The 11,243-nt window shown below is 40.8% G+C and overlaps 4 protein-coding genes across 6 annotated transcripts; 3 read left to right on the top strand and 1 right to left on the bottom strand.

Annotated features, from left to right (window-relative positions):
- The first annotated feature begins 337 nt into the window (after window positions 1–337).
- Window positions 338–3,179, top strand: LOC106354179 (protein DETOXIFICATION 54). Its single transcript, XM_013794058.3, has 2 exons — window positions 338–1,730; window positions 2,493–3,179. The coding sequence occupies exons 1-2, from the start codon at window positions 774–776 to the stop codon at window positions 3,057–3,059; spliced, it is 1,524 nt and encodes a 507-aa protein (XP_013649512.1). The 5' UTR covers window positions 338–773; the 3' UTR covers window positions 3,060–3,179.
- Window positions 3,180–4,321: 1,142 nt separating this feature from the next.
- Window positions 4,322–6,043, bottom strand: LOC106354178 (protein WHAT'S THIS FACTOR 9, mitochondrial). The gene has a single exon (XM_013794057.3). It carries the CDS (start codon window positions 5,949–5,951, stop codon window positions 4,506–4,508), a length of 1,446 nt encoding a protein of 481 aa, XP_013649511.1. The 5' UTR covers window positions 5,952–6,043; the 3' UTR covers window positions 4,322–4,505.
- Window positions 6,044–7,102: 1,059 nt separating this feature from the next.
- LOC106354176 (protein-tyrosine-phosphatase PTP1) lies at window positions 7,103–9,472 on the top strand. Of its 2 annotated transcripts, none has more exons than XM_013794055.2 (9): window positions 7,103–7,434; window positions 7,514–7,610; window positions 7,688–7,770; window positions 7,842–7,991; window positions 8,440–8,574; window positions 8,662–8,813; window positions 8,898–9,039; window positions 9,128–9,214; window positions 9,297–9,472. In XM_013794055.2, the coding sequence occupies exons 1-8, from the start codon at window positions 7,246–7,248 to the stop codon at window positions 9,209–9,211; spliced, it is 1,032 nt and encodes a 343-aa protein (XP_013649509.1). In that variant the 5' UTR covers window positions 7,103–7,245; the 3' UTR covers window positions 9,212–9,214; window positions 9,297–9,472. The 2 variants fall into 2 exon arrangements, with proteins under 2 accessions (XP_013649509.1, XP_048592131.1); XM_048736174.1 differs by having other exon boundaries at window positions 7,115–7,434; window positions 9,128–9,215; window positions 9,314–9,472.
- Window positions 9,473–9,705: 233 nt separating this feature from the next.
- Window positions 9,706–10,944, top strand: BNAA07G29640D. Of its 2 annotated transcripts, none has more exons than XM_013794056.3 (2): window positions 9,706–9,836; window positions 10,403–10,944. In XM_013794056.3, exon 2 carries the CDS (start codon window positions 10,474–10,476, stop codon window positions 10,789–10,791), a length of 318 nt encoding a protein of 105 aa, XP_013649510.1. In that variant the 5' UTR covers window positions 9,706–9,836; window positions 10,403–10,473; the 3' UTR covers window positions 10,792–10,944. The 2 variants fall into 2 exon arrangements, with proteins under 2 accessions (XP_013649510.1, XP_048592134.1); XM_048736177.1 differs by lacking the exon at window positions 9,706–9,836 and adding an exon at window positions 9,858–10,023 and having other exon boundaries at window positions 10,402–10,944.
- Window positions 10,945–11,243: the final 299 nt, after the last annotated feature.

Genomic DNA, 11,243 nt, shown 5'->3' with positions numbered 1-11,243 from the left:
TTATGGTATAATTAGATTAGATTTAAATATTATTATCAAACACTTAAATTAATAATAAAAATCAGTGGTATATCTTGTAATAAACACATCAACTAAATATTTCTTTTTAAAAAGTTCATAGTTTAATAGATTATATTAAATATATATTTAGTTAATTAAAGGCTATGTCCAAAATAGGATTATATTTTAATAGATTAGATTATTAGCTAGATACTTAAAAACTTCTAGATTTATTTTTTGAAACAAGTTTTTTTTTTCAAAAGATTTATCATTTAAACTTTGTAAAATGGTTTATATTTTTCTGTGTATATATTTAGGAGTAGAAGACAGAAGACAGAAGACATAAGCCAATAACCATTTTTACAAATTTTAAATGTTAAATATTTTGAAAAGAAAAACTTGTTTTGTTTGTGGTTTTTCTGTTAGGCTTTTGTTAATTTGCAGCTTTGTGTCTCGAAGGTTATCGATCCTAGCGATGGCGATAAGTTTTTAGCTGATAGTTTATCACTAAGAAACTCACAAGTGCGTTAAAAAAAAAAAATTCAACTCCTCTATTTAATGCAGCTTTCCTCCTTTCACTTTCAGGAGACAATCGAACAGATCTTTTATTTTTTCTGCATTTTTATACTTTCGCTTTCCTTTCTAGCTCCCCTGTTTCACGTCTTCCCTATCTCTCTTCCCCTGTTTCACCGTAAACCTCGCAACCTACTTCCCTCCTTGTGTAACACGTCCAAAGAGCTTCTTCCTCTTGCAACTACTGTTTGATCGAATCAATGGAGGAAAAAAACCAAACAGACGATTTCTCTTCCCATAAACACCCAACTCTTCCTCAAGTCATAGAGGAGCTGAAAGAGCTCTGGGCCATGGTCTTACCGATCACAGCAATGAACTGTCTAGTCTACGTACGCGCCGTCGTCTCCGTCCTCTTCCTCGGCCGTCTCGGTAGCCTCGAGCTCGCCGGAGGAGCTCTCTCGATCGGTTTCACCAACATCACAGGCTACTCAGTCCTCGTGGGCCTCGCCTCGGGCCTCGAGCCAGTGTGCAGCCAAGCCTTCGGCAGCAAGAACTGGGATCTCCTCACGCTCTCTCTCCACCGCATGGTCGTTATTCTCCTGATCGCCTCCGTGCCCATCAGCTTCCTTTGGGTCAACCTCGGGCCCATCATGCTCTTCATGGGCCAAGACCCGGAGATAACGGCTACGGCAGCTGAGTACTGTCTCTACGCGCTTCCTGATCTTTTGACCAACACTCTTCTCCAGCCGTTACGGGTTTATTTAAGGTCGCAGCGCGTGACGAAGCCGATGATGTGGTGCACGTTAGCTGCCGTGGCGTTCCACGTGCCGTTGAACTATTGGCTCGTGATGGTGAAGCGATGGGGTGTTCCTGGTGTGGCGATTGCTTCCGTTGTGACGAACTTGATCATGGTTGGGCTTCTGGTGGGCTATGTTTGGGCTAGCGGGAAGCTGCAGAAGAGAGTTAGTGGGTCTACGGTGGCGGTTCAGTCGTCGTCGGCGGTGGAGTTCTTTGGAGGGTTGGGGCCGTTGATGAGAGTGGCGGTTCCGAGTTGTTTGGGGATATGTTTGGAGTGGTGGTGGTATGAGATTGTGACTATAATGGGTGGTTACTTGGAGAATCCTAAGCTTGCTGTAGCTGCCACTGGGATTTTGATTCAGACAACGAGTCTTATGTATACTGTTCCTATGGCTTTAGCTGGATGCGTCTCTGCTCGGGTACGTGTCTTGTCTTTATCTCTCTTTTTTTGTGGATTTAACTGGTCAAAAATAAAATAAAATATCAGTGTTCTAAAATTTGGTAAATCATATATAAGCAAAAAATGCATATTTACCACTACTGATTTTCTAAACATTGGTCAAGATTTGAGTCAACGATTGTTGATTAAGTCGTCAAGATTTGAGTCAAAGACTATTATTGACAAGTTGATTAAGTGGTCAAGTTATGAGTAGACAAATGATTGTTTAAAATCAAAGCGTAGTTGAAACGTCTTTGGCAAAGACTTGTCTTTTGATTAGATATGATATGGTATGAGATACAGTATTAATTAATTAAATTTTAGGACTTAAAGTCTTGGAACTCGAAGCTGTGAAAACAATATACAAGAAGCAAAAACGTTACTCAAGAAAGATTTGATGCACTTTGTTCTTGTTATTGGCATAAGTTTTTTTTTTCTTTTGAGTGTTTCCAAGGATAGAAAACGTGCAATGTGATGTAGGGTTTGTAAAATGTACTGCATCAACTTCCACTAATAGACCACCCCGTGACATGTGATTGGACATTAACATACCTAAAAATAAAATAAAAAAAGTGGTTGAAAAGAAAGTAGTCAAGTGTGGTCTATTTTATTGTTGCCAATCTCATGACACTCTTCAACCTCATCGAAACCCACTTGTCCTTGTCTGTTTCCTTTAAACGTGACAAAAGGTTGGCTTCAATAACTAACTTTTAAGATTTCATTTTGCATTAATATTTCACAGGTTGGAAACGAGCTCGGTGCAGGTAGACCATACAAGGCGAGACTAGCGGCTAATGTGGCTCTAGCTTGCGCATTTGTGATAGGAGCATTGAATGTGGCCTGGACCGTGATTCTAAAAGAGCGGTGGGCAGGGCTTTTCACTGGCTACGAGCCACTCAAAGTGCTGGTTGCTTCGGTTATGCCGATTGTTGGGCTTTGCGAGCTAGGGAACTGCCCGCAAACTACGGGTTGTGGCATTCTAAGAGGGACAGGCCGGCCTGCGGTCGGGGCACATGTGAATCTTGGGTCGTTTTATTTTGTTGGGACGCCAGTGGCCGTTGGACTAGCGTTTTGGTTGAAAATTGGGTTCAGCGGGTTGTGGTTTGGGTTGCTTTCGGCTCAAGCGGCTTGCGCGGTTTCAATATTGTATGCGGTTGTGGCGAGAACGGATTGGGAAGGAGAATCGGTGAGGGCGATGAGATTGACGAGTTTGGAGATGGGTAAGGTTGAGAAGGATGAGGAGTCATCGTCGTTGTTGTTGGTGGATGATCGTAATGGAAGTGATGATAAGTTGAGTGATCTTTTGTAATAAAGTGTGGGGTCAAAAGACATGTTGTTGGTTGATATTTGGTATTTTAACTAGTGGCGAGTGTTGTTAATGTTTTTGTGTCCATCTCGTTTTCTAATTGAAACCATGGAAGCTAAATCATTTTAGATGTTGAAAATCTGATTAATTAAAAAATAATTAAAAGAAGGAATATTGGATAATGTCTTTTTGCCAGAAATGGTGAAAAAGGAGAATATAATAAAAGCATATAAGAAACCTTTTTTGGCCATATTAAGCCACACATCATTGAATGCATGCCTATATCCCTTTGTCTCCCTTTTAGTGTGGTTTTCATAACAAACAAACAAAAAACATTTTTGAAAGTTTTATTTGTCTAATTATGTTAAAGTTTGGTCAAAAAACGATGATGGGGAAAGGGTACGATACATTTAATTTTTTGAAAAGCACAATGATTCAAAGCCCGACACAGATACAAGTGTTCCCAGCAAATATCTTTGGGACATACCACTGCCATATTAGCCCCCATACAAAGGACTTCTTTTGGTCGTGCACTTCGAGTCTTAAACTATGAATTTAGAAGAAAAGTGTCATTATTACACACCAATCCCATTTAGATTTGTAATTGTTGTAGCACAAATGTCATGAGCTAGAAATTTTAGATTATTATTAGAAATTCATAACACAGTGACCAAACATAGTAGAATTTTCAGAGATAGGTTTTATTTCCATGTTATTAAGAAATAGACACAAATATCATATTGGGAATTGATAATAAGGTACAGCTCGTAGCAATTTCGTTTTATGATTAGTAAATGCAGAAAACATGAAACAGTGTCAGAGATGGTACTAATTGTACGCCAGTGTACTAAATATGTTGCAGATAGGTAGTGACAGAAGAAAGATCTAACCTACAAATCTCTGCAGATGAAAACTCTTATTTTGCAATTTTTTTTCTTGCACAACCGCTGATCACAATTGACTATATAGTAGTTAATTTACGAGAGAACCGCTTCTGAGTTCTGACATTGTGATAAGCTGTCTAATATTAAATTGATGTAGGGGGCTCCTTTTTCTGTTCTGTTTCACAACTCTTCATAACTTCTTCTGAACTTGTCCAAGTCGCCAAGTACAGAATTCTCGAGGATATCTCACTCATACAGACCTCAAGAGGAATGTTTACACTTATTACATTGATATTGTTAGTGACTGAGATTCAGTAGTTTTAAATAACATTACACGGTAGCAATTCAATTACTTGATATCATGATTCTGCAAAATCCACCTGGAAAAGTCAGATTTAAAGTCTGAGCATAACTATGTAACTGTGACCTCTAAAGCAAAACTTGTTTTCTTACATTGAGAAGTGAGAATGCAAAAGATAAGCTTAAGCGCTACTAAACAGGAGAATAAACGAACCAGGTGAACATGCAGCCACACCAGTAAACAATGATTCAGTATTTAAGACATTTAGCTACTCTTCTCTGTCGTTAACTTGACCTTGATGCGCCCTGATCGTGGCTTCTCCTGTGAACCTGATTTCCCTAAACTCCTCTTACCTGCTCTTGACCTTGTATGCGGCTTCTCCTCCGAACCTAAACTCCCAAAACTCCTCCTACCACCTCTTGGACTTGTGTTTCTACGACCACGCTTCAGACTCTGGTCTTGATCACCTTCATCATCCTCCTCCTCTTCGTCATCAACAACATCTTCATCACGCTCATCCTCCACTTCAGAACCAGAAACATCATCATCCTCACCCTTTGCCTCATCCTCACACACTTCTCCTTCTCCTTCTACCTTACCCTTATCTTCTCTCTTCCTGCTAGACACAGCATTGCTCTCTTTCTTAGCCTTACTCATAAGCTTCATGTAACGGTTACGGCTCGTCACCAACTGATTCCCCTCCACCAACACTCCCCTCTTGTAACCATCCCTAAGAACCACAGTATGAGTCCTAAGCTTACTCGACAAGTAAAAAACACCAGGATGGTTATGTAGAACCCTCTTAAACCTCGACCTCAACCCCATAAACTCACCGAGATGCAAAACCAAATCTTTCTCAACCTTCTTCGCCACAAAAAGATTCAAGATCTCATGCAAAACAGCCGCCGCCCACTTGTCAGACTCATCGCTAGTCGCCGAGAGATGAAGCGCGTTCTCATAGGGAGAGATATACGGCAGCTTCTGCCAATCATCGAACCATCTCTTCATCTTCTTGTCAACAACAAAGCCGTTAGAGAACTTCATCGGAAAAGCAATCGGAGAGCCTTTAGTATACCCTTTCGCCTTCTTCTCGAGCATAGACACAGCATGCTCCTTGCTCCAGCAAACAAGCTCAAGCTCGCCGCTACATCCTCTCAGCCTCGATTTGACAACTCTGAAGTAATCAGGGAACTCAGGAACCATCGTCTCCACATATCCCTTCGGCAAACCTAAATCCCATTTCAACAAATCAAGAATCTCTAACGGAATCTTATTAATTCGATTTATCATCAGGAGCTTCAATAGCCTATCGGCTAATCCTTGTTTATAATCCTCGCTCGCGTAAACGAGCTGCTCCTCGGCGTCGAGGTTGAGAGTCTCCGGCGTGAGGCTGATGTGAGGCTGGACGCCGATTCCTCCGGGGAGGGACTCGTGGAAGACGGAGGGGAAGCTCCGGATGAACTCGATCGGGCGGAGGGGGACTCGGAGGGAGTCTCTTTGAGCTGTGATGACGGAGATCGGGAGCGATTTGGAAGGCTCCGATGTGACGAGGTCCTTGATGCTGAGGAGAGGTCTGAGATTCTTCTCTCTTTCGACGGCGTGGTCGAGGCCTCTGTCTCTTACGAATTTGTAGGTTTCTTCGGGTGTATCGGAGAAGATGCGGCGGTTGGGTTGACGGCGGAGGGAGATGGTGCGGAAGATTGATTTCATTTCGGAGGCGGCGAGTTTGGTTACTCTAGGGTTTCGGGGAAGACGAAATGGAGAAGGGTTTAAGGAGGATTTAACAAAACAAAAAAAGAAAAATTGAAAATGGAACAGATCAGAAAAAAATAACCGAACCAAACCGAAATTCAAAATATTCATTTGGTTAACTAACGCTATTTCGAATTTTATTTCGGTTCGGTTTGATTTGTTCAGATCCGGTTATTGTCTGGGTTTAGCGCTGGTGATAGATCATGTTGTGCAATGTAGTTTATCTTTCCTTCTGTGGATTCGTTAGGCAGCGTGACGGTTCTAATAGAACAATTTTAATCACTCTATTTTCCTATGTAATTCTGAAACTTTCTGGTGATTGATATTAAAAGGTTTATGCAACGGGTATGTTTTGTAGACGTCTCTCTGTTCATAGTTACATTGACACAAGGTCATTTACCATACACGATGGAGGACTTCTGGGAGATGGTAATTCAGCAGCATTGACTCCTGATGATGCTCATTAGATTATAATATTCTTGGTTGCAATTACCACCAGGTTTTCAAATTTTTTTCTTAAATTCGGGCCAGACCTACCATACTGTCCGGTCCGAATTTAGAATACCTTCCGATTACTATCAAGAGGTAAACCGATCATGTGTTACGATCCACCATGTAAACTATTTTGGCCGAAACCCAAATGCAGACTGGTCTAGAGAGAATTAAACCCATAACTGATATGAGTACACATCAAACTCAGAAAAATTGTCAATAGGCTACCATCACTTTGATTTATGTTGATGTCATAACAGCTCTGATCACAATTTTAGTCTAAACAAACATGTTTAGCAAGCGAAATTTAAAATAAACTATACGTTGTAAAAGGCTTGCCAATAAATCATTCAAAAAAAAATGGAGTTCATTGGCTTTTTTCCTTTTGGACAGCAAGGTTGCTTTGCTTTAAAGCTTGCCAATATATATCATTCAAAACATAACGAACATATATTATATAGTCATTATTAACTTTTTTTTTTTTGGGTCAAGTCATTATTAACTATTTAATAACTTTAATAAAGTAACGATAATTAGTTGGATGCTTGGGAAAACAGTTGCATTTTCTTTCACAGGCCCGTCAAAGAGTCTGCACACCAAATTAAAAAGGCCGACTTTAGTATAAAAAAAGAAATATATAATCAGAGCCGATCAAAAAAAAAAAAAAAAAACCTAAGAAAGGGTCGATTCTCTTCCGCCTCACACGACGGGCAACCTCACTTCTTCCTGCCGTCGCGCTAAATCCCACCGCCGATCAATCATGGCTACCTCAAACTCTACTTCCGCCGCGAATCTCGCCACCGTCTTCGATTTCTCCTCCGCTGATTCGCCTCCTCCCAAGCTCTCTCTCTCCCCCGATCAGCTCAGCTACTGCCACCAAGCTCTCAAGATTCTCCGCGAGAAGATCTCAGATCCTGACTCAATCGCTCGAGAGTTCGCGAATCTGCAGGTTTATAGATCCATCTCTCGACTCTCCTTACCTTCTCTATTATAGTGTTATAATAATACAACCTCTTCTTGAAACGTAGGCTAATAGGATGCTAGCATCGGATATGCTACGAAGCAGTACGGTGGCTATCAACAGTGTCAATTACGAGAAGAACAGATACACTGACGTTGTTCCATGTAAGTCTTCCTTCTTTGCTGCTTTGGATTAGGTTTAGCGTGAACGGTTTCTAATCTGATTTGGTTTGGATGTGTAGTTGACAATAACAGAGTTATTCTGAATCCGTGCAAAGATTCTCGATCGTCTGCAGATGGATATGTGAATGCAAGCTTGATTAAGGTGATGGTTCTTTATTAGTTTATATTCTCTTGTGATTGTTTTTTTTTTTACAATGGGTTATGTTTTTGCAGACGACGTCGTCTTCGGCTTCTGAGAGTGTTTCTGAGTTCATTGCTACGCAAGGTCCTTTACCACACACGATTGAGGACTTCTGGGAGATGGTGATTCAGCAGCATTGTCCTGTCATTGTGATGCTCACTCGCTTGGTTGATAACTACAAGGTACTTGCTTTTGTGTGTATGACTTGTGTTGGTTTGCTTGAAAAGGAGATTAATATTACTATCTTATTCGTTTGATGTTGATGAAGTCATTAGTCTTATTTGTTTGATGTTTTTCTTCTCCTTGGTAGCTGGTTTGAGGCCAATTGATATGAAACTACCTTAATGTTTGAGTCTCTCCAACCCTCGTATAAATAATGAATTGAAAGTACGTTGGAAAATACGAATAAGGAAGGATGTTCACAGACTTGTTCAGATGATCATCAAGGGAATCTATGACTGCTTTTAATTTTAGAGCCAAGTAGAAGGGGGAGGGGGATATTGGTACAATTTTTGAATAGTCCATAAGCAGTGTTGAATGGATGAAACATAACTATCTCGCTGATGATGTTGATTAATGGACTTATCTGCTATGTATCTTCATATTTGCTTATTCGGCTTATTGTTACAGACTGTGAAATGCGGTGACTACTTTCCAGCCGAAGATAAACCCAGAGAATTTGGCAACATATCTGTTAAGACCAAATGGGTAAAGACTACTGATGCTGCATTGTTGCTGCGGAATCTTGAGGTTAATCACAAGGAGGTAAGAATCTTGTAGCCGTTTTCTTCAAAGGGTCATACACAAAGTTTCACCACCTAAATTGAAAACTGTTTGGTGTATGTGTTTCAGACAGAGGATCAACAGCCCATGTCCGTTTTGCACATTCAGTATGCGGAATGGCCTGATCATGGAGTTCCAAAGGATACCGTGGCTGCCCGTGGAATTCTGAAAAGACTGTATCAAGTACCACCTAGTCTCGGTCCAATCATTGTTCACTGCAGGTACGATGCATGTCAATCAATGTGTGTCTCTATAAGCAAGTGTCTTGCAATTGCTCCTGAGAGAATTGGTTTTGTGTCTTCCAGTGCAGGGATAGGAAGAACCGGAACATACTGTGCGATACATAACACAATCCAGAGGATTCTTGTTGGGGATATGTCTGCGTTGGATCTTGCTAAAACCGTGACAATGTTCCGCAGGCAACGCAATGGCATGGTTCAAACCATGGTAATCTAATCTGTAAATTTGTCAGTATGTTACCACATTGTTGTTTTGTTCATGGTCGTTCTAACTTGTTAAAATCCAAATCTTGAAGGATCAATACTTCTTTTGCTACAACGCCATTGTTGATGAACTAGGAGACCTAACCGCGGGGACAAATGCTGGAACGAGTTCATAAAGGGTAAGGCAATTTTAGCATGCAAAGCTTTTGGGGTTAATTGTATAAATATCTGATTACAACTACTTCTCTATCGTTAATGCAGCTGAATGCTACATTGTCGGTGTGGTCTTCTGCATAAGTAAAAGACAGGAGAATTCTTTAACGCACGTAAGCTGGTTATGGAGAAACCAGTGTGGTTTTATATCTAGTGAAAACGAGTCTTATCAAAACTTTTCCATTTCTGTAAAATTTGCATATGGTGATTAATTTTCGTAACGATTGCTCTGCGAAAATGCGTGGTAAAAAGATTGTTAAAAAGACTATAAACCGTATCGCAGGCTCTTCTGCTGAAATACCGGTTTGATTTGGTTGGGACTTGGGATCGAGTTTAGATTAATTTAAATTAAGGACATTAATTGGTTAAGGTTAAACCGAGCTTCTCTGGTAAAAAATAAGTGGCAAGGGGTTAAAAATGTCGAGTCAACAACCTCGTCACGCGGGAAAATGTCGCTTGTTGCGGAGCGTGTCACCACGCGCAGTAAACTTTAACTATTAAAAACCCCTCTTTGAGCTTCTGGGCAATCATCGCCTCGAGGCTTCTTCATCTCCAGATACCATATTCCAATTCCAGATTCTGTAAAGGGTAAGTTTGCGTCTCCAGATCTCAAATCTCTCTCTCACTCTCCCTTTAACGCAATTTGAATTGAATTTCGTGTGGATCTTTTGCTTCTATCTCACAAATTTCAAGACTTTGAGAATCGTATATGTGCTTTTCGGGATAGGCCTTTGAGCTAGGTTTAAGCTAGAGATGGGGCGTTTGTGATTGTGAGGTATCATTAGTGCATTTATATTGAATTCTTCTGTCACTGGACATAATGCCAACAAAGTTGTGGTGATCCCTTCCCTTTACTCTCGGTTGTGTGGAAAGTAAATGAGCTTATTTATCAATTTATTATAGTGGTTAGTGAAGAATCATCCTCGATAAGATAATTGACATGACCTTATTGTTGATGCTGCTGTTTTAGCCTAGAGTTCTGGTTGCAAACGGATCAGATTTTGTTTATAGGCTGAGCTTTTGTAAATGAATTTACTCTACTGATGAACGGCTAGCTTAGTTCCTGGTTCTTCTTGTGAAAGCTACTTTCGAAGTTCTTTTTTTCCACAGATATCTAATTTGCTGAATCGTTTGGCTTTTGTCAATATTGCAGGAGTCCTAAAAAGCAAGGCGTGTTCTATCTTGTGGCTCATAAGCTACACACCACCCACGCAAACAAAAAGAAATGAGCTTTGCGTGCCTCGTGTGCCACAGTGTAGAGAGCCCCTCCCACTCGTTTAGAAGCTACTCTGTTTCTAGCTCAGACAATGAAGGACGTTGCTCCGTGATTGCCAGCTGCCTCTCAAGGACATCACTCATTCAAGCTGCAAGATCCAACACTTTCCCTGCTTCATCATCCTCAAAGGTAACCCCACAACCAAATTTCCAAGGAGGTGATCTGATGATAACAGAAGGAGCTTCGCCAAGGTTAGTGCGAAGCCGTGCGGTGAGAAGAGACATTGTCAGAGACTGGAACTTCAACGAAACCGAGACTGAGCTTTAAAAATTTAAATCTGACTCTCTTCTCCGTAGATTAGTATCACCATGAATGGTTCAACCTCAGGGAGATCTTATATTCATCACTTGTCAAAGTTTTGTATTGTGCTCACTTCTTTTATAAACCAATAATCTAATATTATTATCCGTTTTATTACAACTTAACTACACGTTAAATTGAAACAAGAACTTGGGAAAGCAACAACATACAGTCTAAGAACTATCTCTTAAGCTGTCTTAAAAATGTTAAAACAAACTGGTCACGTGATGTGAGGAGGGGGTTAGGCGTTGGAAGGCACGTGATAGAATTTGCCTTTGCACAAGCACTTGTAAACGACAGGGCAAGCCTCGGAGGAAGAGCACGTGGAAGTAACCACAACGAGCTTGCATGGTCTACATGGTCCACAGGCGTTCGTGCAGTCCGGTATGCTTGACCCGCTTGCCACATCTACAACCAAA

This window comes from Brassica napus, chromosome A7, assembly GCF_020379485.1.
Source record: "Brassica napus cultivar Da-Ae chromosome A7, Da-Ae, whole genome shotgun sequence".
Lineage (NCBI taxonomy): Eukaryota > Viridiplantae > Streptophyta > Magnoliopsida > Brassicales > Brassicaceae > Brassica > Brassica napus.
The sequence above is the reverse complement of the archived record's forward strand: the minus strand, read 5'-3'. Positions and strand labels throughout refer to the sequence as shown.

Coding starts and splice junctions, on each gene's coding strand:
- LOC106354176 (XM_013794055.2), top strand. CDS start 7,246: ATGGCTACCTCAAACTCTACTTCCGCCGCGAATCTCGCCACCGTCTTC. Junction 7,611..7,687: donor ATACACTGACGTTGTTCCAT/GTAAGTCTTCCT, acceptor TTGGATGTGTAG/TTGACAATAACAGAGTTATT. Junction 7,992..8,439: donor GCTTGGTTGATAACTACAAG/GTACTTGCTTTT, acceptor TTATTGTTACAG/ACTGTGAAATGCGGTGACTA.
- LOC106354179 (XM_013794058.3), top strand. CDS start 774: ATGGAGGAAAAAAACCAAACAGACGATTTCTCTTCCCATAAACACCCA. Junction 1,731..2,492: donor CTGGATGCGTCTCTGCTCGG/GTACGTGTCTTG, acceptor AATATTTCACAG/GTTGGAAACGAGCTCGGTGC.
- LOC106354178 (XM_013794057.3), bottom strand. CDS start 5,951: ATGAAATCAATCTTCCGCACCATCTCCCTCCGCCGTCAACCCAACCGC.
- BNAA07G29640D (XM_013794056.3), top strand. CDS start 10,474: ATGAGCTTTGCGTGCCTCGTGTGCCACAGTGTAGAGAGCCCCTCCCAC.